Source organism: Triturus cristatus, chromosome 1_2 (genome assembly GCF_964204655.1).
Source record: "Triturus cristatus chromosome 1_2, aTriCri1.1, whole genome shotgun sequence".
Taxonomy (NCBI): domain Eukaryota; kingdom Metazoa; phylum Chordata; class Amphibia; order Caudata; family Salamandridae; genus Triturus; species Triturus cristatus.
The window spans coordinates 417411776-417431749 of NC_140580.1; the positions used below are offsets into that span (position 1 = coordinate 417411776).

The 19974-nt window shown below is 41.9% G+C and overlaps 1 protein-coding gene across 1 annotated transcript in view; it reads right to left on the reverse strand.

The window, feature by feature from the left end:
- The window catches only part of PCDH15 (protocadherin related 15), a 2378624-nt gene that overhangs the window by 1825563 nt on the left and 533087 nt on the right, over positions 1-19974 (reverse strand). The window contains exon 4 of the mRNA XM_085614969.1: positions 15705-15865. Coding sequence (XP_085471095.1) covers positions 15705-15865 — 161 coding nt within the window. The remainder of the gene's footprint in view (positions 1-15704; positions 15866-19974) is intronic.

Sequence of the window (19974 nt, forward strand, 5' to 3'; positions counted from 1 at the left end):
AACAGGACTACCCCATTTTGCTCGCACACTCATCCACAATAAGCTACAACAGAGACATTAAGGAAGTGTGAAATGTTTATTTAAACTATTGTGCTCTAGAATGCAGTTTTCATGCCACAATCACAAAACAAATTCTTAACAAAAATGAAGTCAGCATAGTCAATAAACCATATATTATGAAAAGTCCTGTCATTTTATAAGACTGATTATCCTACCTCTTCTCCCCTTCTACAAAATGTGAATGATTATACAACAAAGATCTCTGGGACTAATGGCAAACCCCATACCTTAGCATACGCAGGTGGACATTCTACATCTCAGGTCCAGCTGTGATCTCCTCTAATGAAGACTCTCTCTCTATGTATGTTACATTACTGTCCATGCCTATATGACAAGGCACATATGCTCACAAACAACAGCTGCTCTCCTGTGTTGTGTCTAGGTGCTAGTGCCTGACCAGAACGAAATAACAAGGACAATTGTTGTTTGACCTTGTCTGCTATGTTCAGACTAAATCCCAGCAAAGGACAGCATGCAAAAACAGCTGCAAGTTGTGTGTGAAAGTACAATGTGGCACAAAGACAAATGTGTTTATATAGTAACATGCGCAAAGCAAAGCGCTGCCTTTATCGTGCACAGTTAGGCTAACATGGAGTAAACTAAAATGGGCCATGCACTGAACACATGACAACACTTTACAAGTGTAACTATCAATTGGGAAAAGATAGGAAGAGGAAGTTTGGTGTCTCTGAACTGGCAATTTAGAAACACATCTTTTAGTGAAGTTGTTTTTTACATTGCAGGTCTGAAAATGCCACTTTTAGAAAGTTGGCATATTTTCTTACTTTGAACAATCTATGGCTCTGCCTGTCTCTGGAATACATGTCTGGGTTTGGTGTCAGATGGGTTTTGTGCATTCCCTCCATGCAATCACACATAAAGGGAGCTGAGGTATGGCCTGCATGTCCTGATGGCCCATCACCAGGCCGATGGGTCTTTCTGAGATACAGTGAGGAGCTGACACTTGCACCTGAATAGGGCTGTGCCTGTATCAACACAAAGAGTGGCATAACCCCCTGTAGAGTATCAGGAGCGAGGTCAAGGAAGGGCAGGGTCTTGTGCACAACAAAGACCTTTCTTTGAAGTCTTCCTACTTCAAACACTAAAAGGGGTATAAATACTGAACCTCAGACACAGTATACTCGGAACACTTATGGAACTGAGTACATTCTGCCAGGAACAAGAGCTGTTGTGCTACCAGGAGCGTCAAACACTTTGCTGCTTGCTTTGCTCTGCTGGCCTGCTGCCTGCTGCTACTTCACTGGGAGTGAGTAGACTGGGCTTGACTCTCTACATCCTGCATCTCTAAAGGTTCTCCAAGGGCTTGCTGGGATTGCCCACTGTTTCTGAAGTCTCAGGGATATGAAATACTTCACCTGCATCTTTCCACCAGCACCTGGGATCCTCTGCTGTGTGTCCTGGTCTGCCAAGTGTTGCTGAATCCAGTCCTGGCCCCTTGGTAGTGAGTGGTTGCTGCTGCAACCCAAGAAACCAAAGGATTAACACCGAAGTGTCGTTCGGAACCTGCACATTTTTTACGCTTCGCCGCTGCCAGGTCCGAAGCTGTGGACACCATTCACTGACTGCGCAACATAACAACCTCAACTTATAACACAGCCCTGACTTAGCCGATGCAGTGCCTCTGAACCACGACTGCTGCTTCTCGGACATTGCATCACTGATGTTTGCGATGCAGCATCTCCGATGCACAACCAGCCCTGCGTGGCTTTTTGCCAATGCATCATCTACAGTCCAGCATTTCAATATCAACACCTTGAATCCAACACACGGCACTCTTGATGTCAATGCATCAATGACGTTGCCTGACTACAGAACCAAGGCATAGCCTTTGAGAGTGACGCATCTCTTCCCTTTTTTCAATGCATTGTCCCTGAGCTTCGATGCAACCAAGGTACTGTCAGTGGATCTGCGTGACTACTGTATTGAGCCAGCACTCTAATGAGGTCAGACAAAACATATGGATTTGCCCCGCTCAAGCACGACCAGATAGCCCCGATTGGAGCTATTGACTTCTAAGCACTGCATCTTGCACAATTCATATTGTCATTTTGGTCTTGTATTACTCAGATAAATATTAGCTATTTCCTAAACTGGTGTGGAGTAGTTTTGCACTGAGTTACTGTAGGTTTGTATGTACACACATTTTTTACACATTGCCTCTTTAGTTTATCCTGTCTCCTCTGTGCCAAGCTACTAATGGGTAAGCACAGGTAAACTGTTAGTGTGTACTACACTTACCCTGACTAGAATAGTGGTTCCTGCTTGGACAGGGTGCATACCTCTGGCAACCAGAAACAAAATCATTCATGGTATATCCCCCTCAAATATAGTACAATCTTGCGAACACCCTATGGCAAATCATTCTTAAAGGATGTTGGGGATCACTGAATTTACAAAAATAACACATATTATTTGGCATGAATGTCATTCATAACTTCTCGATGGGACAGATCAGCCTTTTCCCCATTCTTGTCCAATATAAACACAACACATGAGGATGGGCCAGCCTTGTTCCTACATTTTACATAACTCAGCTTATAGTCCAGTGTTGTTGCTTTCATTGCCAACCAAAACCAGTAATTAGTTTCTGTAGTTTATGAATATAGCGTCTCTGGATGAACAAAGATAAAAAACGAAATAAGTGCTAGTATCTGAGCAATATAACCATCCTTACATAGTGTTCCCCCGTCTTTTTAGTTTTGGGCTTTTCAAATACCACATACATACATAGAAATTTCAGCTTCAGTTCTAATATATAGGCATGGAGGAGAGGCCATCCAAAGCAAAAAAAAGTGGCAGGGTAACATAGTGTGAGATCAAAATGGCCCATTGTAAAATCCTGCTGAATCTATGCCGACCAAGACCATATGACATTATCCGAACACATGAACGTGAAAATGAAAAACAACATGTTAGTTGATTGTTAAGTTTGATGTGTACCAAATGTTATTTACATTTTGCATTGAGACACATTTTACGTTGATTTCATACCATGTTGTTTACTCCCACAATAGAAAATATTTGTTCAGCATTTTTTAAATGTAAATGATTAAACTATGGTAAATGAAATCATTCGAAACATTTTAAGAATACAAATAGGAAAAATATTGCAAAATCTGTTTGATTTGCTTTGATTCCTAAACTACCCCTTGTTTAGTATGCGGTGGTACATTCAAGCACAATAGTAGGATTCCCCAAACTCTGGAGGACTAGGAAAAGTCTCTCAGTTAATTCTGCAATTTAGGACTTGTTTACATTTTTCCACGTCAACAGTCTGTAAATCTAGTGTAAACATAAATTACATTTGCAGTACGAATGCGCTGTAAATGACCTAAGTATTTGCTTTTCTGAGTGCTGTGATTCACCAAGAGCAGCATGGGAAAACATGTCCCAGAAAAGCTTTCTATTTCAAAAAGATGTAATTATTATTTCTAAAAATGATATGTAGCTTTGTAAACATCATCATTAATGCCATATTAGGACAGGCTTGTAAAAAAGGACTATAAAATAAAATGAGAAAAGCCTTGACATTTCTAATATTTTTACTCATTGGTCTCATCTCCTTTTATGAAGACATGGATGTCAGTGTCTTTCCACTGAAGGTTTTGCATCCGATTGGACACTGCACTGATGTCTCAAAAAGGAGCAACTTTTTAAAGGGGTAGCTATAGGCAAAAGTACTAAGTAAATAAGGATAAAGCTGAAACCCAGGCTGCAGAGCTGGTGGCAGGATTTGTAGGGAATAGCATTGTGGGTTCTATTATCCTCTGACTAATAAGTAGAGAGAATTTATACCCAATATTTCAGATCATGTATCTGTGATTTTGATGGCGTGACTCTGATACTGCTTACGGACAATATAACAGGATTGTATTCAAGTTTTTTACGTAGAGCTCCTTGCACATAGATATTTATTAAAGTTATTTTCATAGTTTCACTTGTGCGTACTTGCATTAGGTTGGAGGCTGGCCCTCTCTTGAGTATGGGCTTTGGGTATTACTCCTTAGTGTTTGTGTGGTGAAAGAAAATATAGCACTTTTTAGTCAACTGGGCCCTTTGCTTCAGAGGGATTGTACAACAGGCTATTTAACAACAGACTATCATGGTATCCGAATATCATGTACAGAAAAAATACAGATATACTATTCTTAACTCCAAATCTTTGCCCCTTAGATATATATATATATATATATATATATATATTTTTAGATATATATATGTTCACACAAAAGGCGTTCCTTCCAAACTGTCTGGGACCCTAGGAGAGTGGCGCACACGACGGCGGAGCACACCGGACAATAAATATTCCCAAAGTTTTTGCAGTGCAGCACGCTCTCAGTAATGCACAACTTTGAAAAAATTTAATATTCACTGTTTATTCCACCATGGAATAAACGGGGGATATTCAATTTTTTCGTAGTTGTGCATTACTGAGAGTGCGCTGCACTGCAAAAACTTTGGGAATATATATATATATATTTCAAAGTAAAACAAAGTAAAAAGTAATTTTGTGTCAGGTATGATATGGAGTGGGTAACAAGTGTGTAATGCATTATACATCAACCCTGTTGGTCCTTACAATAATTTTTGATGAATGCGTTTTTTCTGCATAACAGATATTTAGATGGTGGCAAATGTTGGCCCATTGTGGGCAGGAGTAGAATCAATGATGCAGTAAATTGATGGCCCATTCAGGGCATGAACTTGGGATACAAATGTATAGGATCGCGCTAAATCAGGGGTGATTGATGGGAATGAATCCCAGGGGATAGGCTACTTGCATTAACAAACCTACAGTTGATGTCTAGAGTCCATGAATTTTTCTGAGAAACAATGAAGTTTCATGCTATTATGACGTACTTGAGACATTGAGTACTTATTGGAATAATAGAATCCATATATGTGACCTTAGCATTATCTACATTTCATTCTCCCTTGGCGATCTAATGAAATCAATGAATATTGCAATTTTCATCCTACATTTATATCTTAATGTTTGAAGCATTTTAATGCGCTTTCATAAGATTTGTTGTACCTTCGTTTGTTTCCATGAAATGTAATGCACGTTTACTTCTAATTGAATTATTTAAAAACTGTAGTAGATTTGGAACTTAGAACTTATTGACATTGAAAAAAGCGTTGGCCCGAAACGCGCCTGTCAATGCTTATGACTTGCCAATAAAATACTTTATTAATTTTGGACCGGGAGTGCACTCGTTACTAGCAACACGATCCTGGATGTTGGAGTGTTTTGGTGTATAGCGGCTCACCACTGCGGGAGTGGCACCAGAGACGCGAGGTGCAGCGGAGGGTGGAAGATTTGTTTACGATATATATATGTATGTATGTATGTATATATATATAAATGTATGTAGGTATGTATGTGTATATATATATATATTTATATATACATATATATTAAAGTGACATTATAGTTTGGAGAAATGTTGAGGAATAACTTAATGTTTGAAACTGTAAAAACCACAGATATGGCCCTAGGGAAAGGGGTCCTCTCAAGTAACTATGACTCATGCCCTAAGGAAACTTTAACTCATGAACTCGCCATGCACAGTTTTCTCATCAACAATTTAATTGCAAATGTTGCAGTAATATTATCAATGATGTAATAAAAAATGTCATGCATGATGTAACATTTGGGGTAATTACCAGTGCATGGTGGGGGCGCAAGTACAATCTTATGGTCTGACCAGTAAAAATATATAGGATTGCCTGTGGCCATTTCAGGTATATTTGTGAATATGGGATCTAGTAAATGACCTTATCTATGGGTAGGGGACATTAATCGCTGTGATAGCTGTACCGCCGCTAAATCAGACAAACTATTATTTGCTTTTTTGCATTTTTCATCCTCCAGGTGTAAATTTAGGTCCCCTAGAACTGCAAGTTTGCTTTTAAAAGACTGTCTTCTGCCACAAAATCAGGGAGAGCCTGAATAAACTGGATGGCCGAGTCCGGTGCGTGGTATACCAGTATACCCAACAGTGTGAAGGTGAAGGAGAGCTCAATTATAAACAACAGGCTTTCACACCTAAGGATTCACAGGAAACCACATTTCCTTTCATCTCCTCCTTAGTAAAGGATGGTTACTACCTTCCCCTATTTCCCTTCACAGTTGCACCTGGCAATAGCATAACCCTGCGGGAGAGTCATTGCAACTTCAAGCACAGAATCCTCTCTCAGCCTTTTTTCTGAAAAGAATATGACCACTAGTTGCTTATCCTCCAGAAAAGTAAACAGCTGATGGCTGTGTTTCGAAAGTGATCTGCAGTTAAGCAAATACATCTGCCACTGTTGGAAATTTACTTTTCTTCCCTCTGGCCTGAGCCCACTATCAGATGATTTTAAATTAACCACATTTAGCTTACATTCCCCCCATGTAAAACTCACCTTGTTTGGATTAATTGTATGTGAGAATACTATGTCTATCCGTCAATTCAAAAGCCGCAACTCGCCTGCCGAGTAACCTAACCATCCTCCTTACGATACTAGCAGTAGTTCTGGCCCCTGGTCCCTGCTGGGCGTGGACGGGTGCAGATGGGCTTGCCTTTGGCATCCATCAGCACACCAGCTGCACATGTCTGCTGCACATCCAGCACCCAGTGCACCTTAATTAGCCGGGCTGGTGTTAAACTATAGGGCGCTAACCAATATGGCTCCAGTAATTGTCTAAAACAAGAAGTTTGCCAGTAAGCTTGGCCAAAACCATGTATCCAAGCTCCCACCAAGTCCATGAAGTACAAAAAATCTATTTCAAAGGATACTTTTAAAAGATACAAAATTTAAACGATACAAGCAATGTAAACAGTTTTAGCCAAAATTATAATTATAGCAGCTAAAGTAGCAACGTTTCGTGCAAACAACAAAATGCAACCTGATATGTCTACACATCCATGCCTCCATGCACACTAAGTAGCCAGGCCAGAGCTAAACACTAAAGCACTAACCAATATGGCACTTGTGCTTGTCTACGGCAGAACGTTTGGCACTAAACATGGCAAAATAACTTTATCTAAGTGAGTGTGTCTGTTTTAATCCCTTGCCCCCACCAAGTGCATAACATGCATACAATCAATTTAAAAGGAGAGTTTAAAGATGCAAGTTGTAAAAGATACAAGCAATGTAAACAGGTTTAGACAAAACAGTAGCAGAAAAAGTAGCACCATTTCCTGCAAACAGCAAAATACAACCTAACATGTTTGCGATCCGCGCCCCAATGCACATTAAGTAGCAGAGCTGGAGTTAAACACTAGAATAGAAACATCTCCTCCAGTTATGCCCCTGCACCTCTGAAGGGTGTGCCCTCATGATATCATGATGGGAATCTCTTAGAGTGATCAGTATGTTTGGATAGATAGATAGATAGATAGATAGATAGATAGATAGATAGATAGATAGATAGATAGATAGATAGATAGATAGATAGATAGATAGATAGATAGATAGATAGATAGATAGATAGATAGATAGATGGATGGATGGATGGATGGATAGATGGATAGATGGATAGATGGATAGATGGATGGATAGATGGATGGATAGATGGATGGATAGATGGATAGATGGATAGATGGATAGATGGATAGATGGATAGATGGATAGATGGATAGATGGATAGATGGATAGATGGATAGATAGATGGATAGATGGATAGATAGATAGAGATATAGTAATATTACCCAGTGGTGGTAGCCACTGGGTAGTTATAGTTAGGAGTGTGTGTTTACAGGATATACATTTTTGTGTTGCTTATAATTTTGTCCCTGTTTGACAACTCTCCACAAAACGTTTAAAAAAAGTACCACTTTTTGGCTATAAAGCGGGCGCCGAGAAAAAGGGGGTCCCGAAACACATTTTTCCCATATATTTTTCATAGGAAATTTAGACACACCTACAAATTAAACTGTCAAATGGATTTACACCAGATTTGGCAGAAAGCTAGGTCCTGGTCTAGACAAGTGCTTTTTGAAATTAAGCATATTTGGCAGACCCAACAGATATCCTGCTGAGATGTGATTGGCTGCCACCACATCAACAAGGAAGTTGTGGCAGCCATCCTATGACACGGGACTCAATACTGAGTCCTAAAAAAATGCAAGAAATAGACATTTTGGGGGCAGGAAGGGATACCCTGATGCCTTAGGCTTGATCTGGGACCCCACTTATGGGCAAAAAAGTTTTTCCTATTTTATAATGTTGTAGCAAATTTGCGGAGGATCCGAAGCAAAATGCAAAAAAGAAAAATAGAGTGGGCTCCCGAATTTCTTTTTTAACCCCCCCCCCCCCCCCCCCCCCCCTGGGTGAGCCAGGGCTTTAAAATAAAAACTGGCCCTAGGGGATGAGGTTATCGGGGTCTAAAGAGGCTCAGGGATGGAGCCAAGTGCCCCCCTCCCTTTTAACAAAAAGGCCAAGGGGGTTGGGGTCCAAAGGGACTTATAAGGCTTGGGGAGGGAGGCAAATGCTTCCCCAGTCAAAATAGATACGGCCCTACGAGATGGGTTCCTCTCAAGTAATTCTGACTGGTGCCCTGGAATGCCCTGGTTAACCTAGCCCCTTTAAGGCTACAGAAGGCCAGATGTTCAGGAGGTTGGACTCTGTGATTTTCTCTGGAACTCATGATACTAAAAGTTAATACAAAAAACTCGAAAGGGCATGAAGAAAAAACAACGAAGTCTGCTGCGACAACAATAAGGAAGCAGTTAAAAATATTATTATTTAATTAGGGAGGCTAGAGTTAGCTATTTTTCCGCTAAGATTGTTGAGGCATCAAACTCATCCTACGAGCTTTCCAACATGGTGAGCAGCCTGTTGAAGCCAGCTAAAAGTCAGACTGACACTCCTCCTTCTGAGGCTAGATGCAACATGCTCACCAATTTTTTCTGGAAAAGGTAAATAATATCCTCCTTGCACTCTTGGGGAATTGTGGCATTATTAAGCTTCCCCAGATGCAAGTAAAAAAGGGAAATAAATAAATAAATAGCTGCATGTAGCTAGTGTGACACAAGAGAAATTAACAGCCTTTCTGTAAATTAGCTAGAAGGTCACAGAAGACATTTTAAAAATCAGTTAAACCAGGATTCCCTGTTTGGACCCTGCACCTCAGTATTTAATGATGAAAGGGGGAAGAGCAGTGCTGTCTACCTTGACAGATATGTTCAACTACTCGCTACAATCTGGGACTGTCCCTCCAGCAAGGAAACACACCATTGTGAAACCCCTGTTGAAAAAACCTTACGCCAGCCATCTACACTGTGAAAATTACAGACCGATCTCCATCCCTCCAGGGGCAAGTAAAATCCTGAAGTTTGTAAATAAGAATCTTTCCTTGTTTCTTGAGACAAATTGCATTTTGCATCCTTCCCAGACAGGCTTTAGACCAGGAAGCAGTACGGAACCATCTCTGCTAGCAGCTACTGAGGAACTGAAAGCAGTCCTGGATTAAGGTAGGTCAGTGGTACTAATCCTTATAGATCTGAGTGCAGCCTTTGATACCGTCTCCCATCCTGCCTTGATTCAAAGGCTAGAGGAGGCTGGTATTTCTGGGATGGCACTTAAACGGCTTGCCTCTTTTCTCAAAAACAGAACCTTTTAAATGTGCGAAGAGACCACGCTGTCCAAAATTCCCTTCTTACAATGTGAGTGTCATCAAGAGTCATCATTAAGACCCACTCTGTTTAACTTGTATGTTGTACTGTTGGCAGAGATGGTGCGGGCTTATTCAACTGTGTTCTATTCAGATGACACACAGATCATCATCTCCCTCTCCCCCACATAGAAAAGACTTCTAACCACCTTAAGGACTGCTTAAAGCAGAATGTAGACTGGATGTCAGTGAGCAGTGTAAAACTAAGCAGAGAAAAGACAGAAGTGCTAGTGGTTGGAAATAGTCCAGCTTGTTGGCTGGAACAGGGCTGGCCTGACAACCTTGGTATACAACCCGCATCTAAATCAGAGGTCAAAAGCTTAGGTATTTGCATTGACAGCAAACTTTCTATGGAGGTCCAGGTTAGGAAATTAACATCAAACTGTTTCGGCCTACTCAGGATACTGAGAAAACTGTAAAGATGGTTGCCGAAACCCTAGGAACTCTCTGTGTCTGAGGAGTCCCAAATCTGTCATGAAAAGACTCCAGGTAATTTAAAACTCTGCAGTCCAGATTCTACCAAACATTTCAAGAGCCAGTTGGCCCCATCGGCCCTAGCGGCCTTGCACTGGCTTCCAGGCTAAACCACTTTGGGGCCTATTTACAAGCCCATTGCGCCACCGGTGCATCACTTTTTTTGATGCACCAGCGGCGCAGTGTGCCTGCCCATATTTAACAGGCCACATAAAGCCACCCTGTGTGGCTTTTCATGGCCTTGTAAATATGGCCCCCTTTCACACATTACTCTGAAATAGGTGTTGCTGTACGTGTTCCCACGCACCATCCATGGAACCTGACGCTTTCCCAGATTTACAAGGTTTTGTAAACCTGTGATGCGTCAGAATCCTACACCTCCCCAGTGGAGGCGTAACTGTGGCTCATTGAGGGAAAATACCTTTATTTCTCCTAATCTTTCCTTTTTCTATGTCTGCTGCATTCTGCAGCAGACATAGAAAGAGGAAAAAACCTCTTGTGATTGTTTTTGTGCAGAAGGTGTCCCTGCATGACTTCTCGGTGCCTAGACAGGGCTCTGACCCACCAACCTGGTTTTCTTCGGTCACTCGACCTCTCCTTCTAGGTCAAGAAATGTTGGGCTTCGGGGTCGTCTCCAAGGGATAATTTCCATGATCTTGTTTTTGCCTCCCCCTGCCAGGGTGTTCAACAGGGTATTATTGGAGTGGGTTTACGTAGGCTGGCCCAATTGGGAGGCCAGCATGGGAGGTGGGTGGATAGACGGGGTTTTGTCTGTCGTACCCTATCCCTGTGGCTTTTGCTGCATTACCACCTCCTCTTCCTTCTTCCTACTATGCTCAGGCTTAGTCCGAACATTCTTCACCTTAGCTTCTCTGCCAGCAAGCCTGCTGCTGTACCTACTGTCCCAGGTCCCGCGATGAACAAAGTATCTGCCTTGCTTGGAATGTAAGGGGCCTAAATAATGCATGTGAAGTTAGAAAGATAACGGCATGCATGTAGTGCCATAGTGTGTGTTAGAAATGGGGGTCTCTAGTTGGCAGACATAGGTACCGTTATTCAAATAGGGACCCTTGCTTCTAGTCAGGGGAAGGGGGATGCACTTCTAAAATAACCCCTGCTCACCCCGTTGGTAGCTTGGCATGAGCAGACAGACTTATCTCAAAGGCAGTGTGTAAAGCATTTGTGAACACATACAGTAATACAGTCAAAACACTACAAATGGACATCGCATCAGTTTAGAAAAATAAGTAATCTTTATCTAAACCAAAACAAGACCAAACGACCAAAACTCCACAATACAGTATTAAAAATATGATTCTCAGAAGGTAGAAACAGTTCAGTTCTAAGAATATGTGAGATGCGACACTTTTCCACAAAATAACTTGGATGTGATGAAAAATGCAAGCAAAAAGAGTCGCAGGAAAGGTGATGAGTCGGTTCCTCACACTCAGTGAAGTTGTTGTATTAGTTCCTTGCTCGGGGGGAGGTGATGCGTTGATTCCTTACTGCTGCGCAGTGGAGGTGATGCATCAGTTCCTTACCAGAGAGGAAGAGAAGCGTCAGTTTCTTACTGCATCCCCAAATGATGTGACAGACTTGACGCTTCGATGCATTGATTGACAATCTGGTGTGATGCGCCGGTTCTTCTCCAACTGGGCCTACTTCAGAATCGGTGCAGTGATCTCGGTCATCGGAGATTGGTGTACAGGATTCGTCACACGGCAGACACTTCAGCCACAAGCAGGCGCTGTGTCGATTCTTCGGCAGCGGCAATGCACTGGAAAATTTCTCTTGCACCACTGCGATGCATCAGAAACAGACGATGCTTCCTTTTTTACAGTTCTTGAAGTTTCCAGTCCCAAAACAACCTCCAGAGGCCCAGAACACTGGCAGGCACCTCTCAGCAGGTCAGAACTCCCAGCAGAGGAGTTCAGGAGGGACTGTGGGTGAAGTCTTTGTGTTCCTTCAGAACAGGAGGCAAGCTCATTTCAAGCCCATGAAAATCTTCCTCAAGCAGGGGACACTGCAAACAGCAAAGTCCTTTCTCCTGTCCATGGCAGCAAGTAGCCACTGCAGGCCAACCCCAGACAGAAAACAGCACAGGGGCAGTATTCCTCCTTAGCTTCTCCAGCTCTTCTTCTTGGCAAAGGTTCCTCTTGAGTCCCAGAAGTGATCTAAACGTCTGAGGGATGTACCCCTCTTTTTATACAGTAAATCTCTTTGTTCTCTAGTGCAGAGGAGCTCTTTGCCCAGTAAAAACCAGTCCTGTCCTCTCTGGTGCAGCTTCCTGGCAGGAGGTGGAGACAGCATTGTGGAAGGCAGACCAGGCCCATTCAGGTGAAAGGAAATCTCCTCCTCCTACTCTAAATGCAGCCCGGGTCTATTCAGCCCAGCCCTGACTCATCCACACTCTCTGGAGCCACTGCACCTCCCCAGCCCCAGTCACCTCAAAGCCAGACAGTCAATGCACAAACTAGCAGAGGCACACTGGATGGTTAGGCAAGAAAATACCTACTTTCTGAAAGTGGTATTTTCAAACCCAGAATGTAAAAATCACCCTCACTAAAAGATGCATCTTAACATTCTGAGTTCAGGCATTTCAAACTTTATTTTCCTATCTCGCAGTTATGCTTATAAGAGGTTATAAGCAAACTACCCATTCTATCCTATGGGAACAAATAGCATTACAATATTGAAAAATGAAATGGGTAGTGTTTTACTATCAAGACATGCAACACACTTCAGGGAATGTCCTACCTTTCACATACACTGCACCCTGCCCACAGGTGTACCTTGGGCCTACCTTAGGGGTGACTAACATGTAAGACAAGGGAAGGGTATGGCCTGGCAAGTGGGTGCACTTGCCAAGTCGACATGGGAGTACCAAACTATGCAGTGGCAGATCTGAGTTACATTTACAGGCTGCTTATGTGGGTGACACAATCAGTGATGCAGGCCCACCAGCAGCATTTGATTTACAGGTCCTGGGCACACAAAGTGCACTGTACCAGGGACTGACTAGTAAATCAGATATGCCAATCTTGAAATCAGCAATCTATAACAACAAATTACGGTGAAAGCATATGCACTTTAGCACTGATCAGCAGTGGAAAGTGCCCAGAGTCATAAAAACACCAACAACAGGACAGGAAAAATACAGGAGGAAAGCAATAAGTTCTGGGATGACCCTGCAAAAGGGCCAAGTCCAACAGTGTGGATATCTGTATGCCTCAGGAACTGCACCTTACTGAGACCACCAGAATGCGATTGCGAGCTGGATGGTTTGGTGAATGTCACACAGTGCTTTACTCTAGCTATGGTGCCAATTGTCATCCGCAAAGGGCTTCCATGGTGTACACAAACTGTGTTATACGATCCTCTGGGTCGCTGCGTACAACCACCCCATCCACCTTTTATCAGTTTAAGGACCCAACACAGACTACCTTAACTTCTTTGCTGAAGTCTGGCGTTTAGCTTGATCCTGGGATTGACTGGAGTAGTACGATAAGACCTCCACGGCCAAATGCTTCTACACTACTATGCTCGATCATGTTGGATAATCACCTAGTAGTTCTCTCATGCGCCAGGTCGAATAGGGATGGCACCTGTATAACCATTACATACAACACTTGGTCCTGTATTGATTTGTGGTTGGCCACCCGAGATGTTGACTCATGGATCCACCAAGTAGACCACTGCTCGCACACATTCTCCGACCACGCCCCTGTTCTATTGGAACTGGACATCCCTGGTAATATACAGCACTCTTTTATTTGGTGCCCACCCTGTGGCATCCCGAAGGACCAGGTCTTTTGAGAATAAGTGAGGGTCGCCATAGTTGATTATTTTTAACGCTGTGGGACTTCTATTGAGTACCCCACTGTCCTCTGGGAGGCGTTTAAGGTCGTCATTAGGGAGCTTTCCATTGCAAACAATTTGGAATTCTGCATACTTTACGAAGAGAATTGTCCACTCTAGAGACAGAGCTGCATGACCTTGAATTACACTATTTTGCTGAGGGGAACCTGGCCACTCTCGCACACATTAGGTCCAAGCTTGACCTCTTTGAAGAGCTTTGCACCATGGTTCAAAGGTATGTGTGTAGCTCTAAGCAACTTGTTTGTGTGGAAGCAAAATTCATGCAATATTTAACTGCTTCTTCTATGTATAATTTGAATATTTTCAAACAACAAATTAGAGTTTGACGACTCTTGCAATTGTCTTACACGTTTCACATTATGAACCTGAAGAACAAAACCATTTTTCAGCAGTAAATCCAGCAATTCCGTAAAGCATTTTTGATTTGTAAAATGGGTTTAATGACTCATTCTGACTCATAAATAATGGAGAGGTTGTGAAGGGGCATCCTTTACTTCTTGCAATTTGCAATAAGATATATCAAGGGTTTGCGAACACAATTGTGGTTGCAAACCATTGAAATCATACTGATTCCTCAAAGGAAACATTTTACTTCACCTTTGCAAATGAGGATTCATTTGCAAAGGGGAAGAACAATGTTTCCCTAATGAAACTTATCAGAAGACCTCGGGGGAGAATATAGTAATCTCAAGGACCCAAATGCCTTCACATGTGGGGCATTTTTTAAAGCAGCACCAGTTCCTTTAAGAAACATTGACTGATTCAAAAATGTGTCATATTTGGGACTACAAATAGAGTGATGGTTCTCTGCTGTTCCTTGCTGGTCACTATCCGTCTGTAACCAATCACAGGCGTTCACAATGAGTGAAAAGGCAGGTTGTTCTGACACAATCTATAGTACATAGATTGCATCACAACATGAAAGACTGGAACCCAGAGCCAGTGTGCAGTTCCAATCCAGAGTCGGTTCATGCATCTGGCCTCTAGAGAAGTACCCGCACTACACAATTATCTAGCACATGTTTTCCAGTGTTTGTTTGTCCTACATCCTTTAAACTGTCGAATATGCCCCGGCTACGACACTACAGATTAGAAATGAGTGGTGAGTCAGGCAACTCCCAAGCGCCACTGGTAGAATAATCAAAGAGGAAGGGGAGTTCCCACTCACCCGGGGTCGCATTGATGATACATGCAATAAAGTAGAAATGTTAGAAGTGGACTATGCGAATATTAATCTATAACTGTATTCCTCACGTATTGACTCTGTGTGCTGGTTACTGTATCACAGGGGCGTAACACAGGCCCCCCGCTGCCCCCGCGGAGCGGGGGGCTCAAAGCTCCAGGGGGGCCCCTCAGCACAGTACTCCGACCGGAGAGCTCCGGATTGATCCTGGAGGGGGGCCCTCCACGTACCTTGGAGGTGGCCCCCCTCCAGTTTTGTTACGCCACTGCTGTACGATGTCCCGCGTCTGCATTGTAAAGTTATGCATTTCTAAAAAAGTATCAATGAAAATATTTCTTTAAAAAAAAAAAACAGTTGAGTATGTTTTGTAAATTCTAGCATATGACATGTAGTATTTAAAAGAAGAAAGACATCAAATCCACTCACATCTCTGTCCAGGACACGGCCCGTGCTGTTTAGGTAGAGCCTCTGGGTAGCCGGTTCTAGAATCACCCAATAATCCACGTTATCCCTCAGCGATAGGGTAATGGTGGGGTTAGGTCCGCCAGCAGTTCCTTTGATTTGCATATTGTCTACCAAAATAGTGCCTGCAAAAAACAAAAAATATCACATAAAAATCGTAATTTTGACTAACTTAAAAAAGTGCTTGCACAGCCCCACTCTTCACCATCTATTAAATAACCAAACTGTGCATGATTTATCAAAGGGGGCACTGTGCTTTGAAATGCTAATTGGGGGATGCTGAAGGAGCAAGTGTTTAATGAGGGAGACATGTGGCAGCTTTCAAATATGTGCATAGAAGCTAGTATTTGCATATGAGATGCTATTTTTTCTGTCACTTTTGAACTGCTTATTCTGCAGCAGCTGAATATTTAGCCTTTCCTCACGAAAGGCAATTGGGCCTTTCATTCTTGTTTCATGTTGATGAATAGGCCCAACAGGGAATGCCAAATGCTATCGATTTTGGAGAGAACATTATTGAAGCTTAACATAAAAAGGCAAAATCGTCGACTAAAGTTTTGGATAATGCTAGATTCCTCCAATTTATAAAAAGAGTTTTTTAATAGTTCACTTATTATTTAGCTTTTTCAAAGGTTATGCAATCATCGAGATACTTATTGAGAAAACACATGGAATTAGTTTTGGGGAAACGAGAGCTATTTAGCAGATATGTAAACCATTTTATATTTGAAGGCACGAGATAGCAAATTGGGCTTTTAAACCGGCTAACCCTAAAAATGCACTTTCATTTACTTTGTTACCAGCCAGATCGAATTAAAGTCTGTATTTCGATTCTATTTCTGTGATTTGTGGTTGCTTTCTGACTTAGAATGAAGTGCAGCTGAAAACAGGCCAGCAACAGCTTGGCAAACTGAGATAGAAAACATAAAGGAAAATGTTCAACAAAATGATTCAAACTTCTTTGGCAGCCCTGAAAGAGATGATTGGAGACTGTGTGGTTTACAGTTGTAGGATATGGTGTGGCACACAAAAAATGCTAAGTGGCGTATATTGAAAGGGTGGACTATCTCTGTTTGCGCCATGATGCACCTTTACACACTCTTTCCAGGCACAAACAGGGACAGTGCACCCTATAAAAATGAATGTGCTTCTCTCAGGGCAGCCATGATCCCACACTGCTTGATGTCTGTGCCCAAAATCCGTTTGACAAGAAAAGGTGGTAGCTCCTTATCTTATTTGGCGGCTAAGTCTTGGAACTCCCTTCCTTTGGAGCTCCGCAGCCTTCAAAATCCCATCCTATTCAGGAAACAACTCAAAACCTTCTTATTCTATTAGTTTTTCTTTTTCCCTCTTCATCTCTCTTGCTGGTACCGCGCCGGGACACTCCTCCGAGTAGCTGTGCGCGTTATAAATACCTAATACAATACAATAATACAATACAATATATACAGAAGGAACTCTGACACTGCATCACCAATTTGTGGCACACTGTGAATGCGCCTCTTAAAGGTCTGTGCTTGCAGCTATATTATGGCGGGGCAGAGTCAATGAGTTTTTCTCATTTGCATGGCGCCACGCTACATGTGCACCAACGCTATTGGTAGTACAGAAGGGGCTGCACAAGCATCTGCAGCCCCTTTATGAACACCATTGTGCCCCTGAGGTACACAGATCGGGTGCACACTTCTTTTGCGCCCCTGGGGCACAATGTATAATATGGCTTTAGATGTCTTGGTTTGTTAGAGCAAACCTCTGGTTTGGAACCAGAAGTACCCAAATCCTGTCCCCGTTTCCTAATGTAACCGATTGTGAGATGCTAGGCATGCTTGAAATATAAATTTAACTCCAAAAGAATGATTTGTCTTATACATTAAACAGAGTAAGTGCTACTTAAAAACTGAAAAAGATTCACAAAACCATTTCCAGTCTCAAACCTTGTGATTCACAAAGTCACAGTCAATGAAATTGTAAAATGGGGATTCTTACTCGCCAAATGACTTCCCACTTCATAAATGTTTTTTGCCAATTATTGCAAATCACAATTAGGAGGGGGGCAATAAAGGGGCACCCCTTCCAACTATTATTGACGGTGTTATGAAGCACTGGTTTATGATAACAATTAAGGGCGCAGACCATTCTTAAAACAAGGAGGGGAGGTATCTGATCTGAAAAGGGAAAGCTTGCCCTGTTAATGATGAAGACCAATTTAGAGATTCTATCTGGTGCTGGCCTTGAATGACTTTAAAAGTTAAAAATTAATTAACAAGAACTGGGGGTAATTAGTGAATTTCGAATACATATCCCCCAACAGGGCATAATGCATACATAATATTCAATGATAATTAAGAAAACATTTGCATGCCGTATGAGTATGAGCTGCAGGGTTTTGATTGCTTTATCTGAGCTGAAGGTAATTTCATTTAATATTCTACAGCTGACTAGTATTTTGATATAATCAAAGTTAGATCAAGAGATCGGAGTGGAGACCAGAGGTGTGTTTTTCCTAAAAATATCAAATCATGTTTACATGGTTTTAGGTTACAATAAACCATCTTATATCTAAATATGTTGTGCCTGTATCAAAGTATTCTATGGCAAGGTTCCACGGATTAGCATTGCATTATAGGTACACCAAGCATGAATATCTGTCAAATTCCACAGTGAATTGTAGATGTTTTAAGTTTAACTTTGGTTCACAATTTATGGAATCTGAGAATGGCACTGCAAGGAACTCACCTTGCTACTAAGTAAGAACCTCAAGAGCAGTTGCAGTAATTCCAAGGGCATGGACATTGAAACAGTGTCTTGATGTTTAATATCCATGTGTGGTGTCAGAGGGCACCAGCTGGCAACACAAAATATGAGGGGGTGGGAACATCACTACATGGGAAATAGCGCCAGCTAAACTAAAACATGCCTCTGATAACTGACCCCTTTTAGGAAGTATGGGCTGGGTGAACAAACACATTTTGCAGTTGCAAACACTGCGATTCACAAAATCACATGGTGTGCAATTGCAAATTAGTCTTTTGAAATGTACAAAACACCTTTTTTTCTGACTTGTGAAAGGGGTAGGGGGCTGAAAGAAGTGCCCTTCTCCTATTTAGGAATTAAGGGTATTTTTTGCAATGCAGTTTAAGTGCAATGAAACTACCTTGATAATCAAATTGTGCCTAAGAAACTCCAATGAGATGTGGGCAACTCCAACTACCTATGGATTCCTCGTGTTTTACGAGGCGAGGATTAACTCTGTGTCTCTGGATATGATCCTTCTTTTTTGCTGGTGTTATTGTTTTCATTATGATTGGCTCTCATAGAGAGTAATTAGCATGAATGATTAGATTCCAAATCCAGTAGTTCACTGCCCTGACATAGCACCAGTGGGTAACAGAACTTGTTAGCCACTATTGCTGTGTCTTAATGGAATTCCAGGTTGCTTGTGCTGGGCTCTCTGGCAGCATGTCAGAGCAGTGCTAGAAAGCAGGGAGCACAGTAATTGGAGCAAAGGGAAAGGACAGAAGGTGGTGGGGGTGGATTGCCGGAGACCATGTATCGTTTTTAAAAGATTTGGGACAGGGAGGAGAGGCCATGCTATGTATGGTTCCCCCATTACTCCTCCGTGCAGCTGTTGAAAGCAGGGGCAGATGATTTTAGAGGCCATACATAATCTAAAGTTAAAGATGGCTAAAAAGGGATTATGGCGATATTTTTCACCTCAGTGGTCTGAGTGACATAGACAACCCGAGCTTCGCTCTCCTTGTCTATTTCATCTCACTCAAAACCCCTTGGTGAAAAACATCCCCGTAAGTCACTGCTACCCGTCTGCAATTCTAAATATAAAAAAGCTAAAATATGCAGCAAGGTAATAAAGCATGGGGGAAAAGCGATAATTTCACTTCTGACATATTTAACGGGGTTCGGGGTTTTAGGAATGTTGGCTTTGGTGCTGTAGGTAAAGTTGGGTAAGCTGTAAACTGAAGTAGAATGCCTTTCATTCTGATTCTATTTCCAGCACCTTTTATGTCATAAGTAAGTAAATTTTTATTGTCAATTAATAAAAATCATTACAAGCAGGGAATATATGAAATACACTAGATTGGTTAAAAGACTAGATATACATAGTACAAAGAGAAGCAATGTTAAGTGTTAATTTCTTCAATCATCATGTCGTACTGGATCATTGATATCACAAAAGTTCATCACTAAAATTGCATTCCATTCTACTGTTTACAAT